Source organism: Thermobia domestica, chromosome 7 (genome assembly GCF_964235325.1).
Source record: "Thermobia domestica chromosome 7, izTheDome1.hap1.1, whole genome shotgun sequence".
In the NCBI taxonomy this organism is placed as follows: Eukaryota; Metazoa; Arthropoda; class Insecta; order Zygentoma; family Lepismatidae; genus Thermobia; species Thermobia domestica.
Genome location: NC_137460.1, coordinates 181721600 through 181749345, shown reverse-complemented (window position 1 = coordinate 181749345; position 27746 = coordinate 181721600). Strand labels below are relative to the sequence as shown.

The 27746-nt window shown below is 37.0% G+C and overlaps 1 protein-coding gene across 1 annotated transcript in view; it reads left to right on the top strand.

Annotated features, from left to right (window-relative positions):
- LOC145689431 (bromodomain-containing protein 3-like) overlaps positions 1-27746 on the top strand; it is a gene marked incomplete in the record, with an annotated part of 116432 nt that overhangs the window by 31773 nt on the left and 56913 nt on the right. Inside the window, 1 exon segment of the mRNA XM_081763589.1 lies at positions 4670-4718. Within this exon segment, the coding sequence (XP_081619715.1) occupies positions 4670-4718 (49 nt within the window).

The following is a 27746-nucleotide window of genomic DNA, read 5'->3' as shown; positions in this document are numbered from 1 at the left end:
GCCCGCTGGCCGGGTTTCGGGTCGAGCCCGGCCCGTGCAGGTCTCTAGTGCAAGCCTATCCAAAACTTGTCACTTCGTCGAACTACATGAAATCCCTTTTGGAACTTACTATGAACATAAGGATGCGTAGTCTCGAGGATTTCCATTTCTTGTAGATGAACATGGATTATCTTTGTGTAGGTTATGATCTGCTGCTGCAAAATATGGCAACATCAATCGCAAAGACTGGAGATAAAGATCCCAGTTTCCTCTCCTCTCATGAGTGATAAACATTTTAAGAATATCTACCATTTTCATATACTGTATCCATAAGCGTGAAGTTCTGCTCGATTCTGCCTTATTGTCTTTTGTACATTCCACTTGCTTAATCGCAATAAGTACTTTTAAATTTGAAGTGCACTACGCATTCAAGACAGCAAGTAAATCACTACACTTTTGTCATGTTATCCAATAGTATGTTTGATGGATCGTCTGGTAAATCAAGGTTAAAAGGATCAACAAGAGGGTGGCCAGTAGACTGATGAATATCGCGTGTTGATAGAGGCATTTCCTTGTCTTCACTTCTTCGGTAAGGTATAGGCAGGTGAAGGACTTCGTCTATTAAGAGAATATTCAAAACTCCATCTGCAAGAATATGTCCTTCTTGCTCGCGCCAGCGCTTTACCACAGAGCATTTGAACAACTGAGTTCTTCGCAAAAATCACTTCTAAGGTTTCCTGAAGCCTAGAACTATCCATTAGATGACCAATGCATCCTAAGAAACTCATTTCGGTATGTAGTTCACCGATTAACACCACCTGTATTTGATGTTTGAAGTTCGTTAAAGATGCATGCTCTGACGTAGTCTGTGGTATAATCTTGACTTTTCCTGCATTTACGATTGAGGATGCTGGTACATCACATTTTGGAACTATTCGATTGTTTTGTTGGCCTGGTGTTACTGCACCAATCATTCCCATGCCATGAAATGTATTGTTACCATCAAGGGTCCTGATATTATGATCCACATTGTCTGCGATATAATGAACAAAATTGCCATGCACAATATCTGTGGTCGCATTAAATGTTGTTGAAGCACTTCTTTCGTAACGTAGAACTTCATATGGTGAACAAAACCCATGCAGGTGCAAGGAATCAATAAAAAATCCTAATCCGAAACTGAAGCTGAACTGCCAACCCTAACTGCAGAGGAGGAATAATTACTCGGGGACGAGCTGACTGTATAATGGCTTGCCCTATGGATGCTATTTTCTTCTTATACTTAGTACCAATAACTGACAAGAAAACTTTTCAGACTGTCGGGAAAAAACTGAGATGCTTCTTCAACTGAAGCCATGTCTTCTGTTGACGGGTACTCTAATTCAAATGTATTAACTTTATCATTTTTTATCAGTTTTGCAGCAGTTGTGATAATTCTTCTCTTTTCTTCTTCGCATGCCCCCTTTTCAGCATTGTAATATTCATAAAAAATTACAGAGGAATTAGTTCATATTGTTACTACATTTTCCCGTCCACCACCTTTTGTTTCATGTATTTCACTGAATAAGGTTCTTCAGATGATCCACATGCAAGCAATTCTCCCTTCATTTTCCCCCACTAGATCGTTGATAGTTAATTGTCCCTCATCATTTTCTTCAAAATACTTCATGACATTCAAAAAGCTCCGTTTCCTTTCTTCATTCTCAGGTCTTCCAATAAGAACTGATCGCTTCATAGATGGGACACTAAAATCCATGGAAGGTTCAGGGGTACATCTTCCTGTTCGGAAATTTGCGCTGCATTGATTATTATGAATACTGTCGGCTGCATGTAAATGTTAAGCGCATGCCAACCTGCATTTCACTTCTTCTTCTTGGCTCCATCTATCATTTCTGGTGTTCAAGACTTGCAGGATACTTTCTCGAAAAGTATCTGTTCGGACTGGATAGGCATCTCTTTCTCTTTTAGCGCCCTTACTCAGTTGGGCTTCTTGTCCACAGAAAAGGCAGTGTGTCTTGAACTTGAAACCTCCAGATTGAGAGCACATTTTACAGGTGATGCTGTTTGAGGAGATATCATACTTCTTAATTCAATGTACTTGGTATTGCACCATTTCTGTCGACACTTTACATGCACGATTTGACCTTCGTTTGCTCGTATCGCACTCACACGCTGTTCGCTTGCACTATTTATTCCCACTTCCTTTCTTTCGAAGGGTTACAGTGGCTTCCACAGTCAAGGATTTATTACAAAGAATGCACACGTCAGTTTCTGTCTCGTCCATGTCTGTTTTAAGCATCTGATAACATGTGAAATAAGGTATTTATAATAGGACTGTTCTCACAAATAGCACCCAAGTATAATATACCCCAAATTAATCAAAATTCAATATTGCAATCCACATCGTACTATGCAAGAAACTTGAAAGAAAAAGTCTTACTTGGTACCGTAACATTCACGCGAACCGCTACCATGAAAGTAATGTACGAAATCTTACCAGTCATACATTGTTCAATTTATACATATAGAAATAAATGTCCACTCGATGCACTAAATCATGTAATTTAATTTCCAAATGAAATAATTATGATCAAATTCTTTTCAATCACAAATGTGTAAAGATTAACAAGCACATAATCACACAAAACAGCGTTTCCTTTGTCTTGTTCACAGTGTAACGCCTTGTTTACCAGGACAGAAGTGTTGCCAGGTCATAATTTAAATAGTTTTAATCATACAGGAGGGATGTTACTAGTTTCTGGAAAGCAAGAAATATAAAAGTAAAATCCAATTGACTCTTCAGAGTGGCTGTAAGCAACACGATAAACAATATTTCTTAGAATGGAAAAAAATAATAAAATTTAATTGCATTTTGTTCATGGTTCAGTGATTTTATCAATCTAGTCTAAGCATTTAACGACATAACTTGGGAACAATGACTAAATAACGGATAGAATTCTTGTAATCTAAGAAGAAACTATGAGGTAAGAGGGAGGGGGCAACCACCTCTTGAAAATTTGTAGCAGTTTTATTCATATGTTGTTATTAATACTTGAAAAATGCAGTCAAAGAACTCTCTATTCCAACTCTTGTTTAGTCTCGCCTCCTCCATAACATGTAGCCTATTCGTTTATGCTTGTGTTGTCTGTGGAAGTGGTTGTTAGACATTTTGTTGAAGGCAGTAAAACACCATATATAAGAAGCCTTTCTGATCTTAGAGGGGAAAGCTATATATTCTAGATATTTAAAAAGATTATTTAACTATTTATTTTCAACCTTTAAGCCCCCCCCCCTCCAAAGCTCATGGCCTAGCGGCAACACGGACATCTAGCGTTTCTATGATGTACTGAAGTATTTTCGGCCAAATGGTGTAATTTAACCTACTTTAATTAGTAATTATTCCTATTGAAAGTTACAGGCATCCAGTTTAATTTTCCGAATTGCATGTCCCAGAACATAACACCCTGCGATGCTTAAAACTAAGTAGCTCCGTTAGTTTACAAGATACATCAATATTAGCATCTTTAGAAAGAACAGATTCCATTCTATAATGTTTGTATCGACATATTTTTTCGTTTCTCGTACGGTTTCATGGTTATTTGGCATGAAAGTATTATAGAAAAACAAACAATATTTTTTTCTGGATAATAGCCACCACATTTAAGATGGTGACACCAATAGCAAGCACACTGAATTCTGTTACATTTAACATTAATTGCCTTCAATTTGGCACAAGAACGAAGGCTCTGGGTAAATTCATTGAGAAGTTATTACCGGTACTTCTTTGGAAAATGCTGACAAAGAAATCCAATATAGCGACTCAAAATGGCGAAAACGGCACGGTAGATTTTGGTAAACTTTTGATATATTCTTTAGGACACAATTCTCTTCCAGAAAATGTACACAGAAATTCTATTGGAATTTGTTCCGGGTTTAGCCATTTTTTGTGGTAAAATGACTGGACTATTCTGGAGAAGCTGAGATTTAATTTTCAGGCCTTGTAGAGCCCTACCAAAGAAGGACGAAGGAATGATTTGATTCAAAGGAAGGCAATCTTTTATACAATACATGCCTCTAAACCAATATAAAGATTAAGCACAACATTGGATTTCTAAGAAAATTTCAGATGAGAACAAGGTATCACAGCGTATGGTTTACACTTACGAAAGTGAATTCAAAATGGGGATTTCAAGATGACAGCCATCGAGATCACATATCCTAAAAGTTTTGCGCTACCTTCTATTAATCCACAGTGTTACTTTTGCAATGCTTCTAAAACCTTTTATTTGGATGTTTCTATATGTTTTACCACTCTGTACCCATAAAGAAGGCCTTCGGTTTACGCACAGTGGTTTCACCCTGGAATCTTCCCCTGTGCTACATATATCAATGTAAATATCAGTATCTCGGAATTTCGTTTATTAGAATAAATTCCAAGGCATAAACACAGCAAGTGTAATTTGTAATAAGTTTTTCTAGAGCTGTCCGAGAAAGGCTCAACTTACACACACACACACACACACACATATATACATATACATACATACATATATATATATCTCGGTTTACCAAAATATTGAAGAAGGGTGAAAAAAGAAAAAAATTAGTTAAAATAATCATTTTATTTGACAGTTTACCATTTTTACATAAGAGTGAGGTCTAACATATTTTTTTTTTAAACTAATTTCAGAACAGAAGAAGACATGCAGCAAGTAGACGCAGTTTCTCAGAACAACACGGTAAGTAGTAATTGCATTGATTTTTGATTTATATTTTTTTGGACGTTAATGTTGTTCTAGATCATGAAGTTCCTGGTGTAGTTATACGCTTCATGTTGAATATTTATTCTAAGTTTTCAAGTGAAGTTTGGAAGTTTCTATTTATGTTATTTTATTTATTTATTAATTATTGCTTGGTTAAACTTCCGGCGCGTATCATATGCGACAAAAGAAAGCATATTCCACATTATAATTTCACATTTCAATGTTGGTACATTAGCAGCGGTGAAAATCTTGATGGCTCAGTAATACCAGCGTACCTCTGGTGGTGCATCCGTCACCAAATAGGTGTGTTTGTGATAAACAATATAGTGTCTATAGGTTTTTTCTTTGTTTTTTTTCTCTCTCTCTCTCTCTCTCTCTCTCTCTCTCTCGGAATAGTTTTCTCCTACATTCTTATTCCACCAATTCATTTGCCGTAATCATTCGTAACCCTTAACCTGAAGGGCATGTTAAACTGAACTGTTTTATTTAATTTCGTTTCCAGTAATTATGGACACTCCTTAGCATGATGAAAGTTAGTATACTAACAGTTATATGTTAACATGTTAGCATGTCGAAGCACTTGCACTTGAAATGTTAAGTGCTGTTTTCTTAGTCTCAGTAGTACAAATCTTAGTCACTTGTATCAATGAGAAGTATTTAAATTTCCGTAGCACCAATACTGAAGATTGTAACGTTCCATCCACTCCTTTTAAATTCAACTTTGCCGTACGTGAGTTGTCCAATAGTGTTCCATAGATTGATCGTCTCTTACATTTGCGCAACCTTCAGCGCGATTCACATTCTTGCATTATTGCAACGGTTTAGTTGTATCTGGTCGGAGACGTTCATTCCTCAGTGCCATGATGGTCTAATCCTTCCCACCTTGAAACCAAAGAAAGCATCGACATTAGCCACGAGCTGCAGACGTATTATTCTTAACGAGTTGCGGGAAAAGTGAAGAAGGGATGTTCGATAGCTGTCAGTATGTGTTGTTTCCAATCCACTACAATCTGGCCAATCACGAAAGTCAATTTCAAGGTTTCTTCAGCATCAACAGCTTGTTTCTAGATATATTTTTCTTTGATTTTTGAAAGTGTTACGTTACACCTTGTTATGGAATTTTAAGATTTAAGCGGCCGTTATTGTTCGTTGTCACGTTGCGTAAATCATAAGATAATAGTCTTAAACGCTGTTTCAACGTGTGTTTGGGTTCTGGTTACGTGGCGCGGTTTTTGCAGTAAATTTGTTTCCCAAGGTGGTCATACTGTTCTCTATCGCAGTTCGTATGTGTTCTTGTCTATGGCCTACTGGTTTTCCGATCTGGTTGTTTCATGCCGCTCCTGATCCTTTTGCGTATAACTCGACATACTATCATTTCTTCCGCTAGTCGAAGACAGGTCTTCCCTTTTCTGCTCTAAAAACTGTGTGCGCACTATTAGTGCTTACGAATCTGTGTTGATCCGGGCTTGCATCTCGGTCAGGGACTGCTCCAGAGGGAGTCCATCGTGTATGGCAGTGAAACCAGCTTTGCAGCCCTTCTTCGATCTTTTGAGGCCTACAGCAATATTTCATTTTGAAGGTAATGTTTACATTCCGATGTGAAAAAATGCATACGCAAGGGTGGTTTCCGGTATTAAACCCTCATTTCTTAAGAGGTCCCGACGAAATTTAATACCGCTAATTTTAAATAATTATGTGATATCTTCAAATAGATAAAAGATAATCGAAAAGTGGAACAAGACTTCCGTAGACAATATTATTTTAACGTGAGATACTGTCATCATAACTCGCTTATCTGCTTTCGATTTCCAGCCATTTAGAAAATTTCATTTATTTTCGCGCTTCTAAATGACTGCAAACGGAAAGCTACATGATGACTTGTGATAACGGTACTTCATGCAAAATAATATTGTCTAGGACGCTCTTATTCCACATTTCGATTATCTTTTTATCTATTTGAAGATAACGTATAATTTCTGTAAAATCAGCGGTGTTTTTAATTTCACAGTGATAGACCTCTTAAAGAGGGTCTTTATTGTGAAATTAGACTTTATTTATATATAGAAAGGCCACAGTTGTTACAAAAAGATGAGATTGAATGCCTGAACCCACCTCTTGATGAAATTTTGCATACGCTACTGGATGTGAGGTACGAATGATACAAGGGAAATGACGAATTTGTCTTTGCAAATTATTATCCATTATATGTCCCACGTACAGAATTTTTGAACTTAATTTTGTGTGTTTTACTTTACACAAAGAATTCATTATATTCCAGAAGTGGAAGATAATTGGTGTTGCGAACACTGCACAAAATATTTCTGTAATTTCAGTTTCTCAATCGATTCTATAAATTCATTCTATTACGTATGTATTTAATGTTCATGCTTAGTAAAAGTGCGATTTGAAATAGATACAAAAAATGTAAGTAATGTTTGATAAGTTACTTAGCTTCATTTAGTGTGTATTTGTTAACTTGTAAAACAGGGACAATAACATTTTAATGATGCACTGATATTAAAGTACATTTGATTTGGATTACTTCTAAAGCACATGGGTGATTTATTGGAGCATTCATTTTTGTCAGGGTTTAGGCCTGTTTAATGTGGAATCAGAATCACATGTATTCCATCTGGAAAACGAACCCTGGTGCTCCGTGCGGAAGACGCCTTTGGTAACCATATATCCACGAGGAAGCTATAAAATAAGCGTGATGTTGCATAAGTATTGGGGACCGAACGTACTGGCCCGTAATCTTTCTCCGCCTTACACTTATTCTACTTAACAGTTGACTATACTTACTGTATTTTGTACTTACTTGAGTTACAAATACAGCAGATATTTTTATGTTGCATTACATGCTTGCCATTACAGTAATATCTCAAATGTAAGTCAGTATAGTTCAAGAATATTCATTCGTTTGCTAAATGCTTGCTGAAAAGAAGTTAAAAGATATAAAGTGTTATTAAATTTCTAAATTGTAAAGTTCATTATTCAAATATTTTATTTTTTTGTTCATAATTTCTTTTTGAGCATCGCAAAGAATCCATCGAAAATGTACTTGGAGACATGCCGCCCTTGAAACAGTGATTGTCTTTTCTCGCGATAGACAGATCTCTTTTCCACTTTCATCGTGTAGAGCGCGCAAAATTAGGCAGGTGAGATGATGCACCTGCGATTCATGTTAAAAGTGCGATTATATCATATGTAAGTGCAGGCGCTTTATGGGCTGCTCTGTGAGGCAGGTTAACGCGAGAAAAATGCAAGCCCGAACACGTGAACGGTAAGTAAAATAAAGAATTTTGACAACACTATTGCCAAATTTCTTACAAACATCAATCAGGGTTGTAGACTCTATATTAAAAGATTTTTTTTTTGTTTTGTTGTTCTTCATTCCTATATGGGAATGTATGTCCATAATTAGTTCTTAGTAATTATTATTCGTATTCATTGCAAATCAGGGACGTATTATTCGTATTCATGAAAATTTGACAATGTACGAAAATTTCATTGTTTCTGGTAACTTTTTTTTTTTTTTGCCTGTTTTTATTTTATTTTATTTTTTTCAACAGTGGTATTTACAAGAGCGGAAGTGGGACATAGCTGCCGTCCGGTCGTCTCCTCCAACTAATAAATGACCACACTAAACAATATTACATATTTGATGGTCTGTTTAAGTAGCAGTCTATTAAGGAATTAAAACTCAATTTTCTCAATAAGCCCATTTTAAGATATTTCTTGTTTTCTCTCGACATGCTCTATATTTGTCATGCTGTGTTACTTTAGTGGCTTTACAGTGATTTCTGAATTAACATGGACAATTAAGCAGGGATTACGCCAGAATTTCTAGTTTGGGAATGTAAAGTAAAAATTGGGAGGGTGTTAAGTGGTTTGCATGGTTTGTATCGAATTTTGATTTCAAGATAGTTTGAAAGTCGGTTTGAATCTAAGTATTGAGAATTTTGGAAGTTGGAGATTCTTCAAAGAATGTGGGGGGGGGGGGTCACTTCCCACCCACAAGGAAGGGGGAGCTGCCGGAAATCTTCTAATAAGATATTAATATCGTAAAATGTCATAAATAGGATGAAATGGTAGCAGGTGAAATTTTAGTAATTTTTTTTCCCAGATCTAGTACTCTCTTTCTGCATAGGTTAGTACGAAATATTTTTTGCTGGGTGGTCAGACTGGTGGCGACCGTATTGCCCAGTTTTTCGATGTATAATATCCATTGCTACTCCAGATTGGAAGTTTTTGGGGCTCCTCACTCTTTCTGCAAAACTTTTTAATGTATGATAATAGCCACTGCTCCTCCAGATTGCTCGTCACTCTCCACAGTACCCCTGCTAAATTTTCATCGAGATCGTCATGTTGTTCCTAACGCAATTTGTAGAAAATCCTAAAATACCTGGGTCCATTTTTTTCTTTCGTTTATTTATTTCGAAATTCTTAAAACTTCATATACAGCACTCTTGTATTGAGTGATTCCATTTCAGATCGTCCAGGGTGGTCCACACGACGGTCTCAGATTTAGTTTATTTTTTAAAATAAGAAACTACATACAAAATTATTAGACCCGTATTTTTTCTTTTTGCTGAAAAAATTTTTTCTTCGATATACAGCCTTCCAAAATGGCTGCCCTCCTCTCGGATTGCTCGAAAAACTGAAAAACATGTCACATTAAAATTTTTATTGTAGAGAAACGAGTGTACTTAGTAACATAATTGCAATAGCAGGAAGAGTATAAAATTGTATGTTTTGGTGGAGGGCCAAAATTCGTATATTGGTCCAATAGGAATCGCGCAATTCACTCGCAATGTTGCCAACTTTGGTGAAATTTTTGCTAACTTCACTTTTTTTTTCTGTCCTCATGAGCAATATCAACCATCTGCTTCTAGCATCGAAATCTACTCCATAAGGTCTCTTGAAAATGTAAAGGACTTACGTTTCTGATTATTACATCCCACGTTATAGCATGATGAAAAGCAGAAAATTTTGAGAAGACGCCATTTTCTCAAAAACCTCACCTTTTAAAAATCTGAATTTTTTACATGTATTGGGGAAGTACCTAAGTATTTAATATCCGTTAACCGTTCATGCGGCTGCAGCCCCTAACTTTCGCAATTAATTATTGAAATTTCGATTTTTGTACTTGAAATATTTCCTATGGACATTTAGATTCTATACACAAGGCGAATTGAAAGGGAGTATGAAAATTTTGAGAGATGAATCCTGACATCAAATCTAGTAGAAACGTTTCCATAAACATGGGTCGAATTCCGCTTCGTTTTCGAGTTACAGGGTTTCCAACTCGGGACCCAAAATCGGCCTGAGACAATAGAAAATAAAATATATATTTCGCCTTAAGTCAGAAACTGTGTGTTAAAGCTTTGATAAAGTTCAGAAAGTCGATTTGTATCAATATGATTTTTACGTGCGTGGCAATTCGGTTGACAGTGTTGCCAACTTGGTAGAACTTTTGTTTCCAAATGACACTACGTGGATTTTTTTTTGATATTTGGTATTTATTAATGATTGTAAACATCACATGAAGCACAAGTTTCCCCACATCACCACAGTTTTCGAAAACTTACATGTATTTCATTAAAAGGTTTTATCTCGTGCGTTATTGATAGTTTGTGTGATTCAGTGTCATGAACATCATCCTAGTTTTCTCTGGAACCATGAAAATTGTTTTGACTGGTAGCATGACCTCGTAGTGCCCTAAATACAGTGTTTGTGTGAATAACAATGGGGAAGTCCTATTACAGTAAGAACCGTACTAAAAGCCATAAGAGGATTGTGCACAGAAAGCATTCTAGACAAAAATTTTATCTTGCGGTAAAATATATGGATTGCGTACAACGTGTCTGCTCAAACGTACTATTAGGGGAGGATGCTTATTTGTGTCCTGTACACAATTCGATTTGAAAGGCAGTATGAAAAGTTTTGAGAGGTGAATCCTTCACCATAGTCTAGGTTTCACCGATAGCGGCAGTTTTAATGGCGACACATTCATGTCTAGCATGTTAACTGTCTGGTTAATGGTTTCAAATCTATATTCAGAGGAACATATTCTTTATCTTGCTGGTGCATAATTTCATATTTACACTTTCTTCCGTGGTCACCAATATCTCAAATATATATACGTTTTTTCACGGTAAATATTCAAAGCACCATTTACACAAATAATCATCCTCTCCTAATACTACGTTTTGGCAGACGCGCTGTACGCAATACATATATTTTACCGCAAGAAAAAAAATTGTCAAGGAATTTTCTGTACACAATCCTCTTATGCCTTTCAGAATAATCAACACATTTAATATGGTCCTTACTGTAATAGGACTTCTCTATTGTTATTCACACAAACACTGTAACTAGTGCACTACAATGTCATGTTACCAGTGAAAACAATTTTCATGGTTCCAGTGAACACTAGGATGATTTTCACGACAACGAATCGCGTAATAAAATGTTTTGTGGTTGCAGCAGAACTTCTTGAACAAGTTCGAACTTGATGCGTGGAGTTGCGAGAAGTTTTGCAATAATAAAAAATAAATTTTATTCTTGTTGTTCTTGTTGTCTTATTATTATTATTATTATTATTATTATTATTATGACAACTTACATAGACGTAGTTTTTATTCGATATTTTGGTTTTACTAATGATGGCAAACATCAGGTGAAATTCCCACTTAATGTTGAAAACTATTAATAACGCACGAGATAAAACCTTTTAATGAAATACATGTAAGTTTTCGAAAACTGTGGTGATGTGGGGAAAATTGTGCTTCATGTAATGTTTACAATCATTAATGAACACCAAATATCAAATAAAAACCACGTAGTGTCATTTGGAAACAAAAGTTCTACCAAGTTGACAACACTGTCAACCGAATTGCAACGCACGTAAAAATCATATTTATACAAATCAACTTTCTGAACTTAATCAAAACTTTAACACACAGTTTCTGACTTAACGCAAAATATATATTTTATTTTCTATTGTCCCGGGCCGATTTTAGGTTCAGATTGGAAACCCAGTAACTCGAAAACGGAGCGGAATTCGACCCATGTTTATAGGAACTTTTCTTCTGGATTTGATATCAGGATTCATCTCTCAAAATTTTCATAATCCCTTTCAATTCGCCTTGTGTAGAGGATCTAAATGCCCATAGGAAATATTTCCATTTCAAGTACAAAAATCGAAATTTCAATAATTGTGAATGTTACGGCTGTAGAGGCATGAACGGTTAACAGATATTAAATACTTAGGTACTTCTCCAATACATGTAAAAAATTCAGATTTTTAAGAGGTGGGTTTTTTGAGAAAATGGCGTCCAAATATGGCGTCTTAATGGAATTTTCTGCTTATCATGCTATAACGTGGGATGTAATCAGAAACGTAAGTCCTTTACATTTTCAAGGGACCCTATGGAGTAGATTTCGATGCTAGAAGCAGATGGTTGATATTTATTGCTCGTGAGGACAGAAAAAAAAATTGAAGTTAGCAAAAATTTCACCAAAGTTGGCAACATTGCGAGTGAATTGCGCGATTCCTATTGGACCAATATACGAATTTTGGCCCTCCACCGAAACATACAACTTTATACTCTACCTGCTATTGAGATTATGTTACTAAGTACACTCGTTTCTCTACAATAAAATTTTTAATGTGACATGTTTTTCAGTTTTTCGAGCAATCCGAGAGGAGGGCAGCCATTTTGGAAGGTTATATGTCGAAGGAATTTTTTTTTCAGCAAAAAGAAAAAAAGAAAAAATACGGGTCTAATAATATTGCATGTAGAACGTTGGATAATACTACGAAATGAATGGGTGTGCCGTGTTCGGTTTGAAGCAAAATATATAGCAGGAGTATATTGAAGAACGTAAGATGATGTAAGTTCCGTCATCATGCCACTGGATTTTGCATGGGGGAGGGGGTGTCTGAAGTCCAGTGAACATGCAAAAACAGATACCTGGCTGCTACACACCAGACCAGACGAACACGGTCGTGATGCGGATTACAGTGATAATTCAACTACTTCTCTTTCAGATCAAAAGTTGAAAATTGAGATTTTGATAAAACGATCAAAGGTTTTCTACCGTTCATTGATGTGCGAGATGTTTTTCGACCAGACGAAGGAATCAAAATTAAATGTTGACACCGGCATTCGTATTAAATAACTAATAACAACAGAAGCAACACAATGCTGCTGTGAAAACTCACAGTTGAAGCTTGAGGATACTTGCTTGTTCATGTGAAGTTGTCCCTTTGAGCACTGAGGCTACCTAGTCTAGCCATAAATATTGTCACAAACTTTTGGCTTTGACTGTAGAACCTGTTGTGTAGGTGGCAAGGTACAATTTAGCTCAAGGTCAGCCCTGGCCAGTGTGTGTCGAACAGGGAAAGAGAACGGGTGGATCTGCTTCGCTTAAGCATGGAGTGGAGTGAGTACAAAAATAGAGTTGCAGTGTTTGCCCTGCATAAGGGTGGAAATTCACCGAGTGAGATTTTCAAACTGCTGAAACTTCTGAAAATCAGCAAAAGATTTGTTTACCGCACAATCCAGCGGTTTACTGAGACCGGCAGTCTACGTAGCCGGCAAAGGGATGGTCGTCCTCGCAGTGTGAGAACAGTGGCATCTGTTAAAGAAGCGGCTGCTCGTGTGTGGCGAAATCCCTCCGGAAGCAGAAGATCATGGCACGGAAGCTCAACATGGCCCCAAGATCAATATCCAGGTTACTTTCTGAAGACCTGAAGGTCAGAGCTTATCGGCGGAGCACGGAGCATTTCTTTACATCACAGCTGAAGCAGCAGAGGAAACTGAAGCAAGACAGCTCATACAGCGGTACGCCAACAATGGACATCGGCAAATCCTCTTTGCCGACGAGAAAATATTTACCATTGAAGAGAGCTTTAACCGCCAAAATGATAGGATATATGCAGCAAGCTCTCGAGAAGCTCGTGGGAGAGTTCCTAAGGTTCAGAGAGGTCATCACCCCTCCTCAGTCATGGTTTGGTGGGGGTGAGCTATGAAGGCCACACCAGACTTCACTTTTGTGAGCAAGGTGTAAAAACAAGTGCCAGGGTATATTTGGAAACTGTTCTGGAGCCTATTGTGAAGGACTTGAGTGACACCATGTTTAACAATGATCACTAGACCTTCCATCAGGATTCTGCGCCAGCTCATAAGGCAAGGATGACACAACAGTGGTTGGAGGCCAATGTATCAGATTTCATCTCCAGTGCTGAGTGGCCTTCTGGTAGCCCCGATTTAAACCCTCTGGACTACAAACTGTGGGCAGTGTTAGAAGACATGGTCTGCCAAAAAAGACCCTTCACTTAAAAGTTTGAAGCGTTCCTTGGTGGCAGCAGTGGCGGATTTTCCGATTGATACTCTCCGTACTGCAATAGATGACTGGCCCAAGAGACTCGAAGCCTGTGTGCGTGCCAATGGTGGACATTTTGAAGTTTGATAGGTGCCAATTGTAAAGAATATATGTGGTTATAACATATTAAAAGCAGATTGAAAAATCTCAAACCGTATTTCATATATTCACAAAAAAGTGTGTGACAGAATTTATGGCTAGACTAGGTAAATGATAGGTGGAAATTAAAAAGTAAGCTTCCACCATGAATCTAATATGCGCCTCCCGAGTCAAAGAATGTACATTGACCGTAAAGACCGTAAAGAAGAGCAAGAAGAATTTATAAGTTTGATATAACTGTGTTCGACATTGTAAGCACATCGATATATATATATATATATATATATATATATATATATATATATATATATATATATATATTGGTCTAGGAATTAATTCGTGCGGTTTTTAATAAAACTTGAAGCTTTATTTCAAAAACAAAGTAAATGAATACGTTAACAAAAATATTGTCCATCGCTAGCCACTACTTTCTCCCATCTTTCAGGCAATTTACGGATTCCGTGTCGAAAGAATTCCTCATCTTTTGACGCAATCTAATCAAAGATCCATTTTTCGATATTTTCTGAAGAAGTGAACCGCTGTCCAATCAAATCGTTATTCATGCAATCGATCAAGTAGTAGTCAGACGGAGCAGTGTCTGGTGAATATCGCGGGTGGAGTAACACTTTCCATCCGACATTTTCCAAATAGGTTTTGACCGGTTTTGCGACATGTGGTCGAGCGTTATCATCTTGATAAATAAGTTTATTATGCCTGTTATTCCATTCTGGTCGTTTTCAGGCCAGAGCTTGCTTCAAACGCATTAATTGTTGTCGATAGCGGTGTCCATTAATAGTTTCACCAAGTTTCAGAAGTTCATAGTACACCACACGTTTCAAATCCCACCATATATACAGCATAACCTTTGCACAATGAATATCTCGTTTCGGTTGTGAAGGACCTGGTTCACCTTGCTTCACCCAGGCCTTTTTTCGTTTAGGATTCTCGTAATGAATCCACTTCTCATCACCAGTTACAATTCGATGCAAAAATCCCTTCCTTTTCTGTCTTTGAAGCAGCAATTCGCAAACGGTTTTTCTTCTTTCAACGTCTTTCTTTTCAATTCATGTGAAACCCAATAAGACATCTTTTGAATCATTCCTATGGCTTTGAGCCGTTTGGAAACTGTTGTTTGCTCAACTCCAAATGCTTCTGCAAGTTCGTCCTGCGTTTGATACGAATCCTGATCAAGCAATGCTCTCAATTCTTCATCTTCAAATTGTTTTGGCTGTCCAAATTGCTTTTGGTCTTCCAAGCTGAAATCACCACTTTTAAACCGTGCAAACCACTTCTGACACGTTCGCTCAGCTAGAGCATGGTCACCAAACACTTCCACTAAAATATGATGACTTGCGGTAGCACTTTTCTTCATGTTAAAGCAATGAAGAATAACTCCCCGCAAAAGCACTTTATCAGGCACAAAATGCGCCATTTTCAGTTGAAGAAAAAATGTTGTTGTTTCAGCTTCAAGCAACTGACATATACTAAACAAGATGCTCAATGACAGTAGTTTTCAACGCATGTTTGGATCAACGAAACTATGGGACAATAAGCTAGTTACGCCATCTTTTGTAAAACCGCACGAATTAATTCCTAGACCAAATATATATATAATGATTATTTCGAGTTGTAATGAAATTACTAATTTCTGCAGACCTATTCGTAGGAATAATTTGGGCATGAACCGTACTTTTAAAGATTTGATGCTTCCATTGTGAGTTTTTATTTCTATTATGATATCATTATCCAGTTAAGACATTCGAAGTGGATGAACTGAAATTTCGGATTTATTATTATTAGTAAAGTCTGTAACTGAAAGATATTCAGTTCTCAAATACAGTATTGATCTGGAGTTCCGATTTGTGGCAGCTACTGTTTTTAATAGTATTAAATTGAGAGTTTCGTACAGTTAGTTTGGAATGGACTGTGTTGAAAGGGCGTATAAAATTCTGTTCAGAAATGATTAAACATGGAAGTAATTTGTAGGTTACAGGTAGTGTTAATATTAGTGACTAGTATATTCAAATGTTTTGCGGGAATGGCTTAAACGTAAATTCGAAGCCACTTCGTTGTTATGATTATTATGAGCTAAAATATTTAGTGTTTCACATCAATCCTCATACAGGTGAAATTTAACATGGCCATAGATGCCGAAATTTCTCATTTCTCATCCCGTTTTCAGTATACGATGAAAATTGAAGTTGACAGAAATACTTGCAGAAGTATTGTCCTATTTGAAACCAATTAGTTTGTAGTTGTCAGTAAGTTTCGGAATATACGATCGCTAAAAAGTCGTTGTGAGCGACGACCGCTAGTGCCAATGACTGTACCATTGGTTGGACTAGAGGAACGTTTTCAGCGTCGAGCGAAGACGCGCTAACCCAGCAGTAAAACAATTCTGCGGATCAGCGCGTGTTAGTAGAGTTATGAGGAGCTCCACTTTAGTACAGGATTGCCAGAAAGTCCCTTCACGTGACCTTACTTCATCCCTACATTAATAATACTTAATACAATTATTATTCGAGAACTTCGTATGTGAACCTCAGTTATTGCACAGCTTGATGTGCCTCCGTATCCTAATACGCTTTAGCATCGGCTGCGTCACAAGCTGGAAGGTTTCACGTTCGCTTGCCCGCAGAGCATGATTGTCTACGTACCGCTCCTTCCTGACACGTGATTTATGTCGCATAGAACTTTGTCTAGTTTCGTAAGGTTCAGACTTCGAGGCGGATAAGGGGCTGATGAATTTGAGGACCCACGTTCTATCCTCTGGCGAGTTAAACTGCGTTTAGGCGTTCACGAACAGGAAGTGGGAAGTGGGCAGGGAGCTCTATCGTGTTGGTAAACAAGTGTTGCCCAGATTCTGTAACTTTGGAAGAAGCCAGTCGTTCATTTCCTAATAACGTGGGTCACGGAATCCTCAAAGTACTGGCAAGAGAAGGCAAAAATATGTTGTTCAGTCATTCCTGCTCAAAGGATGAGGTGGGGAAGATTGTTCTAAATTCTTCGTTTTTTAAAAATGTTTTTGCCTATTTTTGAAGATGTTTCTATCCCACGAACTTCGATAAATAGCACATTCAACAGAGAAAAGAACTCACTTCCAAGCAGGAATGGTGGGGAAAATTCTAACAAGATCCTGCAGGCTCTTTTTTAAGTCCGTCAATTAAGTCCATTGATAGTGAAAGCTTTCTCCTATGATCTGAAGCTGCCGCTAGGGTGAGAGGCAAACAACACTTAGTCCTGTGCTCACGCAGAGATTTCTTTTGAATTTAGTAGAAGTGATCTTAGTCATCACCTTAGTAAAATAGAAAGTAACTTCTACACGCAAAAGTACAGAGTAAAAAATGGTTGTGTTAATTCAACTCAATTTTGACACAGCAGTGGTTCCAGTGTGACTAACACTATGCAGTGTTAATTGAACACAGGCCGCGCAGTGTTGACGTTTAACACAGGGGGTGTTACGGTTTTAACACAACCGGTGTTGAGCGGTGTTAAATTCGGATCTGTGTAAGTATTTGCAGTGTTGATTCAATACCATGTGAGGATCGGTAGTGTGGGGAAAAGTGTTGTGTTACTTGTGGCGGTGTTGCACCAACACGAAAATGTAACGCAGTGTGCAGCGTGTTAATTATTTTGTTGTTACACCATGTCAAGTATCAATATAACACAGTCTCTGTGTTATTTCAAAATCATTACTTACAATCGCACAATCTGTCACAATTTAAGGTCAAAGCCGTATAAATAACACCGTTTTGCTGCTAATTCAACACTCCCTGTGTTTAAATTCAAGCTCAGACCACCAGATTAACACCTTTTTTGGTGTTAATTTGACTCTACTTCTGTGTTACTACGACACTTATTTATGTTTTGAAATAACTCCGTGCGGGGTGTGCATGCTTACATTCTAATTTTAAAATTGAATAGTAAACTACAGAACATTTCATTAAGAAAATCTTCATAATCTTTTTTGATGTCCTCCTGAACATTTATTGTGAAGTATTTCTTGATGGTGCGAAACACAACCTTCACCGACATCTTGTTCAAGAGTGATAGGAAACTCTTACTTATATCCTTATAGTATGTTTGCCTCTTAATCGTGTTCCTACTTGTTTTCCGCCATTTTTGAAACACAGTCTGCGGTATTGACTGGTGGGCCCTAGTGCAGTGTAGATGACACAGTAATAGGTGTTGTTTCTCGCTGTTGACATATTTCTTCAGAAACATTATGTAAAACAATTGAACATATCGCACGGTTTGCACGTTTAAGTTTTTCGAATACCTGGATTTAAGTAGATCTTTCTACTGTATTTGTCTAGCTTCAGTACTTAAGCCTTTATAATTAGATGCTCAACATATTTGGCAATTACGCAATAAACAACACCGAAGATTCTACACTTGTGTTAATTTAACACACAGGCTGTGTCATTTCAATTACCGTCATTTGACACACAACTCCAATAGAGAGTGAGTTGCTCTAACCGTCTTTTGGTGTTATATTTTAACACACAGGCATGTCGTTGAAATAACACAACGATTTTTTACATTGTAACATCAAAAAATGGGTCAGTGATTTTTGAACATAAGAAATACGTACCACATATTACAAAGGGTATTATTGATTGAATTGTAAACAAAATCCACTAAAGTAATTTCGTGCAAATAACTAACTCAGTCCTTACGTAAATCTTATATATCTCCTTATATGTTAATAATTATAATAAACAATGTGTTTGAAAACAACACTTTTAAAATCTCATCACCCGTATCACTCTTATAATTTGCACTACGTGACAAAACGAGAATTTTTTCGAATCTCGTGAGCAACACTAGTTCACCCAGGTTTTAGGTCTCAAACACTATTTTAGTGCTAAACGATCCGTACGTAAAACCTATAAATTGATAAGTGATTGTACGATCACAATAAAGAGCGTTTATGAACGTTTAAAGATACACAAATCACAGTATATTCCAATAATAAATATCGTTTAAATGCACTTAAACCCTTCTTACACTTCTCGTGATGCAGAAGGATTCTGAGAACTTCTAGATAAGGGAATACATTTTGTACGTAAATTTACAGAACGAGACGAGATGATAAACCTTATATCTCGTCTCGTCTCGTGAGCAACACTAGTTTGCACCGAAAGATGTAAAGGAAACTATTCAAATTTTATCTGAACATATTCATGGTAATATTAAGCGTGGAGTAGTAAGTCATTTGTTCCATTTTAGGTGATCCGGAGTAAGTTATACGATGGTATGTGTAGTTTTCTTTGTTTAGAACTAGGTTAAGGAAATAATTCAACAAATAGGCCTGGAAGATTGAGGATCTGATCCTCTCGAGGGCTTCCTCACCCTGAAATAACCTCGCCCTCGCATCAGTGAGGGCGATGGACAACTCCCTTCGCAAGGGCGAGAAGTTTCCAGTACAAGAGCGAAGGCGAGAGACGGCGATGAACAACCACCCTTGCGAGAGCGAGGGCCAATTTTCACTGCGACGGTGTGCGAGGATGATGAACAACTCCCTTCGCGAAGGCGAGGAAAAGTTTCCAGCACGAGGGCGTGTGTGAGCAAGGGCGATGGACAACTCTCATATCGAGGGCAGGTTTCCTGCACGATGGCGAAGGACAATTCCGTTCGCGAGGGTGAGGATGAGTGAGGACGAGGGCCAATTGCCACTTTGAGGGCGAGGGTGAGTGAGGTCGGAGTAAAATGAAGACCTATGGTTTTGACACCTTCATACGCACTCATTGGCAAGCGGGTTGGGAGCAGGCAATTGAAAATAAGCTTCACGTTGTGGAGCCACATCTTGAGGACTGGCAGATGTCATCGTAGCCTAATCGTCGAGATGAAGTGATCTTGACGCGTTTGCGTGTGGGCCACTCTAATCTTGCGGAGATTGCACTGTCCGTATTGCGAAGACTATTATCCCCCTGAGTATTCAGCATATTCTTGCTGAATATCCTGAATACTCAGATCTCAGAGAGCGTTTCGGACTGTTGTTAACTTGCCCGTGCCTTGGGAGATGATAGTGTTATTGTTAGCCGGGTACTTATGTTCATCGCTGATTGTGGGGTTGCTCACGTTTTCTGACCAGTCTTTTGTTTGTTGTGATTGTTTTATTGCTGCTAAATTTTTATCTTTCCTTTCAGCTTTGTTTTTTCTATATATTATGTATTTTCTTATTTCTTTTATCTTCTACTTTCGCTTTTGTTTTTTTCTTTCCATTTAGCAGCACTTTCGTTCATTTGAACCCTATTCGTTGTAGCCTTTTCCTTTTTTAATCTTGCCGCCCTGAGCAGCCAAGTTAATCGTGACGGGGACACACAGTCTTGATGCTGATGTCCCCATTAGCCCCCTATTCATTCATTCATTTGGGCTCCTTCGTGGCTAAGCGGTTATCGTACGTGCCTTTGGCGCGGGAGACCCGGGTTCGATTCCCGGCGGGAGCTCATGTGGTTCAAATTCTACTTTAATCAGTAGGTCCACGTCTAACATAGCCTCGCTGCTGAACGGAGCGTTAAATTTAAAATCAACTCATTCATTCATTTTTCTAGGAAAAATCCAGAATGGATAGTTGTGTTGGTTCTTTCTGGATGATTTTCTCTAAAACCACTATGGCGATTTAGTTCATATTTCGTAAATATATACGGTATTTTATTAGTAGCACTACACTGTGATTTTTCTCATATGAGTTTTTTCGATTTTTCAAAAATGACACGCGATTTTGTTCATGTTTCATAAATATGATTCATGATAATTGGTAATATGAGAACTCATTTACCCTGAAAATATTCACAAGAGGTAGTTGACTCGTGGAGTTTCTCGGGCGATTTTTTTCACATTTCGTAAATAAATATTCGATTGCTGACCTAATAAAATAGTATGATTCATTTATTCTGAAAAAAAAAAAAAAAAAAAACAAGAGGCAGTGCAGTCTACGTAATAAATATTCTTGCTTTTGTGAATTATTGAAACAAAGTTGAAAGAAGCCAAAAAAATTAACAAATTCATTTCGTACTAGTTAGTAATGCGTATATATAATAGTATATAATAGTATATAAGAATACATTATAATTTATGCGATTTGCGTTGAAGTGAATATTACACACAATTTCTTGCTGTGAAGGGAACAAACAATGAAAGTATAGTGTACTCTAAAATATTAAAATATTGGTAAGGTAGTGTACGTTAAAATTCCTTATTTCTGCTTACTTGCATTATCATGAAAGGGAGCATCTATCTTTCATTGGCAAGGGGGGAAAAGGAAACTAGCCTCTCAAAACCACATGTGTAAGTTAATCATCATAGTTTCAAGAGACCTAAAAATGGCAACGTCGTTGGACGCACAAAGTTACAATGTCATTAGTGAGACACACATTGTGACCATCGTGTTGTTACCGCCACTATATCTCACTTTAGAGCATGAAACTTCGTATATAAATTCCTTATTTAAAAGGTATGGACACGTGACAAAGCTTTTTAGAAATTTTGCTGTAAAGGGAAAACATGGATGTCGTAACTTTTCCTCAATGTTAAAGAACGACATCGAGGTTATGTCTGGTCATCACAGCAAAATGTTTCTAACGTTTGATTTTTTAAAAAAATTATCTACAGTTGGGTTTTGAAAATGTTCTATTCATTAACATGGGATGAAAAGGGGTAGATGAATTACGAAGTACAAAAAATAATGGAATGTCACGAACCCCTTATGTTGTAAAGGTGAAACTTGACATATAAAAACTTTGAGTAACGTGAACATACGTTACATCTTCAAAAATTCCAATGTTTAAAAGGAAAAGACAAGTTCTTTGGTCAGTATATAAAAGTGACACCGAGATGCTTTCTGATCACTGAAAAACATGTTAACCATTTAAATTTAAATTTTGAACATACTTAGTACTTACTAGGAAATGATTAGTTGGCACCGGGTGGACACGATTTAAAGGCTGGTCAGCTATGCCTAAACATAAAATTCCAGGTGGAAGTGCACACGAGAAGTAACGAGAGTTTGAAGCTTAGCATTGGACGTCAAAGAGAAACAGTTTGTGCGTAAGCGGAAAACAAAAGTGTGCTTTTCCACTTGAACTTTTGTATGTATAAGTTCGCGAACTGGCCCTGGCTGACAGTTTCTGAGTTAGCACGACCCGGTTTGTATCCTGTTCTTTTTATTACAATCCAGACCCTAGACTAGGGAAGTTGAATTAACAATTTACGCCGAGAAACTGTGTCCCTCGAACTTTCATCTTAAAATTAAACTCGGCCTTTAAACGCTATTAGGAATTGCTAACACGTGCTCCAATTTTCGAAAATACCGTCTCGAGAAGAGAAAGGGGCAACTGCTTTAACGTGCTAATTTCGCATTTTGTACTCATAAAATGGCCAAAACGAGGGAACTTTTTAGCTGTTGATATCGAATCTGTAATATAGAACTTGGATTGACATTGGGTTTTTATCATTTCACTTGGAAGTGCGCATCTTACTTGGGGGTAAGGGGTTTAAGCATTCCACAAATAATAGTTCCAAAAACTTCTCGTGGTTTCAAACGGAATGGAGTTTTCAACTACTGTGTGTCTGGCGTTACCCTGTCAATATTTTAAAATTAATTATTCTATCTTATTAGATTTTTAGAATGTATCTGAGCATTTCGAGCCTATATTAGGAACCTGAAATATCACAATCTTTGAAAGCTAAAAGATCCGAAGTTTAATTGTTGGTCATCATGATTGAGCGAGAGATCAACTTTTGTACCCAGATTTGTCACTCCGATCTGTTCTTGAGTTGACGTGCAAATTACTCTATGCATGGTTCTTTAGATTAATAGCAACCTTTTCGATTCACAAACTAATTATCTTCCCTCAACCTCATGAACTGTTAAGACTGATGTGTTGGTTGTTAATTTGGTGTCCCTTTGAGCAGCAAGGCTATATAAGAAATGGGCCTAGATATTGGCATGGTATAACCAACCTATTGAGCTCCCACCGGAATCGAACTCATGTATTCCTCACCGTTGTAACCATCACTTTTAACTTCATGACTAATTTGCCGTTGTCTCAGCGTAAATGTCATAATTATTTAATGTTAACCGCTCCCCAGTCTAAATTTTTGCAGAAAAACGTCCCCAAAAAGTCATTTTTTATTTCAAATTTTAAATCAGTCATAAATGCAACCTTTCATAATATATATTAATTGTCATTCAGAACGAAATTTCGAAAGTTATAGCCCCTCCAAAAAAAAAAAAAAAAAAAAAAAAAAAAAAAAAAAAAAAAAAAAAAAAATACAGTTACTTCGATCACAGTTCAACATACAAGAACTGTAAGGACAGAATGAATTTGCGCTCTAAAATTTATGCTCTATTTAGAAACATCTTTATCTACTTATTACTGAACAGAAACAAAGCAAAAGTTTCGTGTAAAATAGAAAAGAAAAAAAACTATAAGAATGAAATAAAATATACACTGAAAATAATATATTTAGTCATATGCTTTTCCATGTCATAATGTTTATATTGTCATAATATATGCTATTTTCATTTAATAGAAGCGAATCCAATGTAAAATTTAGTAATACGAAGAAAAATAAAAATGTAAAGATAATTTAAATATTACGCTGTAACCAGACCAGAGAAATGTTAATACTACGTCATGTTGACTTTCAATACCAGCGTTGTGCAGCTAATCTGCGTTTCGTCCTCAGCGTAATTTAGAAATTGCGTTTACATTTTTATTTACCCTCGTACAAATTGGATATGTGAAAATGAAAAAATGTTTCATGAAACAAATGGTTTGCTTATTGTTTATGAATAAGTCGCTTTAATTCAATGCGTGCCACTGTATCAATCACTGTGTTGGAAGTTCTGCCATTGTGTGAAACACACGAAAACATGATACCACACAGTACCACATCAGTGTGTGGACAATAAAAGCGCGATTCACGGCGAATCTTTTTGCCTTTTGCATCACGAAGCCGGCTGCATACTGCATACTGCCTTGTCGCATTGACCTTCGTTTCTGTTGCAGGGAAATATTCCTCAAAGTGCCGTTCTATCTGTCTTAATGGAAAAGACGTCACACTTGGCCGCTTTGCTTTTGGTTTCATATCAGGAGAATGGTGCTTTTCCAATATTTTCTGAATTATTTCCAGGCGGTACATAAGTGGGCTTTTGTACCACCCGACATTATGTATATAATAAATGAATTCCACAAAACGGTCTTGAGAAAATATCTTTTGTAAAACTCCCCCCCCCCCTTTTTTTTTTTCGTAGTGTAGCATAATCAAAGACGTCAGTGTGCTCGGTCTACACCGCCCATGGTATCATTGTACGCTATCCACACATTCGGGCCTTTTTCTTGCTCTCACTTTTTTTTTTTTTTTCTTTCTTTCTTCAATTTAGCCATTTGTATGCTGTGCACTGAAGATCAAGGCGAGACATTTCGTTTATCCTTCCACACTATTGCTGTCACTTTTACCTGTCTGAAACCCTACACTCTCTCCTTTCTTAAACTTCTTGTTCTTCAGTTGTGGTGGTATACCCTTCCGTGATAGTTTCACTGTTCCATAAACACCAGTTCTCTGAGATACAAGACGATCAGCAAGTTCCGGTGACGTGTAGAAATTATCAGTAAGGCATTGTCCTTTCTGTAACAATGGGTCAATTAATCAAACGACCGGAGAAGAACAAGGGAGGTAATTGTAATCGTCATCTAGTTTCGTGTCACGACCACAATATATTACCAAATTCCATACGGAGCCCGATTTTGACTCACAACATGTAGCTTATGCCGAAACGTGCTCTTTACAACGGCAAGTATTGAATCCATGATAAACGTCCCTTGAACAAAGTAATATGTCTATCCGGACTAAGGGTTTCTTGAAATTTGGTTACTAAAACTTCTAAAACGAGCCAAATTTTATTGAGCTTTGGGTTGGGGTGTGTGGCTGCATCATTTTAGGCGTTATTTGCGAAATGGAGTTATTGTACTATTTGCTTAAAACGACAAACAGTGGCGTTACAATCAGAGGATTGTTTGACCAACACTGTTCTGTTTTTGGCTTTTGCAGTATTCCTTGCTAAATTCTTAAACCAAGAAAGCACAAGTTCATTGCCGGTCAATGGAGGAAATAGTTTGGCATTACATTTCGTTTGGTTACATTGTTCAGCATATTTTTTTGCTCACAAGTGTTTTCTGTAAGTTCACGATCAAAAAATTGCAAAATGTCAGAATTAACAAAATTTTACAAGTATGCCAGGCAATCCAGTGAACGGAAAGTATGGCGAGAAACTGGAATATTGTCAGGGTCAATCTCCTGCCATTGCCTTGCGGCAGAAAGATATGGTACTTCACAGGGTGGAAAAAAAATCATGATTTTTTTCAAAAAAAAAAACATTTTTGTTGATTTTTTTGATTTAAATCGATTTTTTTGATTTAAATCAAATCTTTTTCTTCGTATAATATAAGTCGCGAACTGAAGAAAAAACATTAGGAAATAGTATTAAATGTTAATTATGTCATTTAAGTGAAAGTATTGGGTTTTAATTTTGAATTAATTCCCAATCGTTAACCTATTTCAATCCCAAACAATGTTTCTTAAGCATTAAGGAAAAAGTACAGCAATGTTTATCAACATGACACTTTTCTTTTCACGAAAGTTACTGATATTTGGCAGGCGCATATTTTTAAACAATTGGAACTAGCTAGCGGCACGAAATACATATAAAGTACGTAAATTTCGCCTAAAATTAACTAACTCACTCTATGACCTATGGAACGCGGAGGTTCAATGCCATGTTCACAAAAGCTCTCCTGACTTCTATCCTTAGTCAACTGAATCCAGTTTCTATTTTGTATTCTTATTTCTGCGAGATCCATCTTAATATTGTCCTCTCATCTGCGCCTAGGTCTTCCTAATGGTCGTTTACCGATTGAACTTCCAGTTAAAACTTTGAAAGCGTTCCTACTTTTTTCCATTCTAGCTACATGTCCTGCCCACCTAAGCCTCCAAGATTTGATGACCCTAAAAATGTTTGGTGAATGGTATAAATTATGCAGTTCCCCATCATGAAGTTTTCGCCATTCCTCATTTCCGTTCCTTTTGGTTCCGAATATTCGTTTCAGGATTTTATTCTCAAATACTTTCAGTCTGCGATCTTCCCTCAGCGTAAGCGATCATTTTTCACAATCATACAGCACAACAGGCATAATTATCGTTTTATATATTTTAAGCTTCAAATTCCTCGACAGAATTCGCGACGACAAGAGATTTTGAACTGAATAATAACACGAATTCCTGCAGGAATTCCAAAATAAAAAAATTCAAGATGATCAGTTCCAGAAGAACAAACATTTGTGATTGTTTAAAATATGCTTTATGTAATGTGAAAAACAGTTCAAATGCGAGTTGTCCGTTCATTTAAGACATCTATTACATAGCAGGCACGTTTTTATACTTTTCTGTTGGCTATTTTATTTCCTCTGACATTTTTTCCTGCACAGGCGCGGCAAATTTTCTGCGATCACATCGCAGATCGCGGCATGTTCTGCAATGGGGTCAAGTATCCACTTTATCAAAAGTATTATTCGATATTTTAACGCATCCAAAATTTGTCGTATTACGATCCCGAGAGGAACTTCTATTTAGTACATAAATTTCGGCCAAAATTTTAAAATTAATTTTTTTTTTTGTTTCGGAGAGGGGATCGGACCCCTCTAAATACGCCCCTATTATCTGGAAACAAACAGACGTGGACACAAAAGAGTTTTCATCTTAAATGTCCATGGTGATTTCCCCGTTGGAATAAAAATTTTAAAACCCTGTGTTACAAAGAGAAGAAAGCAGGGTTCACCCGTAACCCGTTCAAACGGGATTTTCCCTGATCGTTCCCTATATGATACTCGTTTTCATTTGAGTCTCATTGTATTATGATTATTATCTTCCATAATCAAAATAACAGAAGAGAAACGGGATTTTACTTACTTTCACTTTAAATTAATTCATTTCGGAATTTGATTTAAATCAACGATTTTTATTTAAAAAATCAAGTGATTTAAATCTTGATTAAAATCGTGATTTAAATCAGACTGATTTAAATCAATCCACCCTGGTACTTCATCAACAGAATTACTAAAATTGCTGTCTGTAGCGAAATCACTGTCACTACTGCCACTTGTATCTACACGAACAACACTGAAATTTTCTTTCTCACTGCTCATTGTTTGCAAAATTCACTCAACAATGCAGTCGTAAACACACAACTTTTTCAAAAGGAGAGAAAAGAAACTAACGAATAGCTCCCTCGTAGCGATAATACTGAAAAAAATACACGGGACTATTATGTGAGCAATACACTGCTCCCTGCTGTGAAATCAAGAAACCAATACAAAAGATGGTTGAATCGCGTGTAAATATTTGCTTGGTGCACTTTTCTTTATCACTACCCAATATTTCGGGTTAATCCGGTTTTGCATATTATCTAAACTTAAATATTCGGGTTAATTCAGGAAGCGGTTAAAA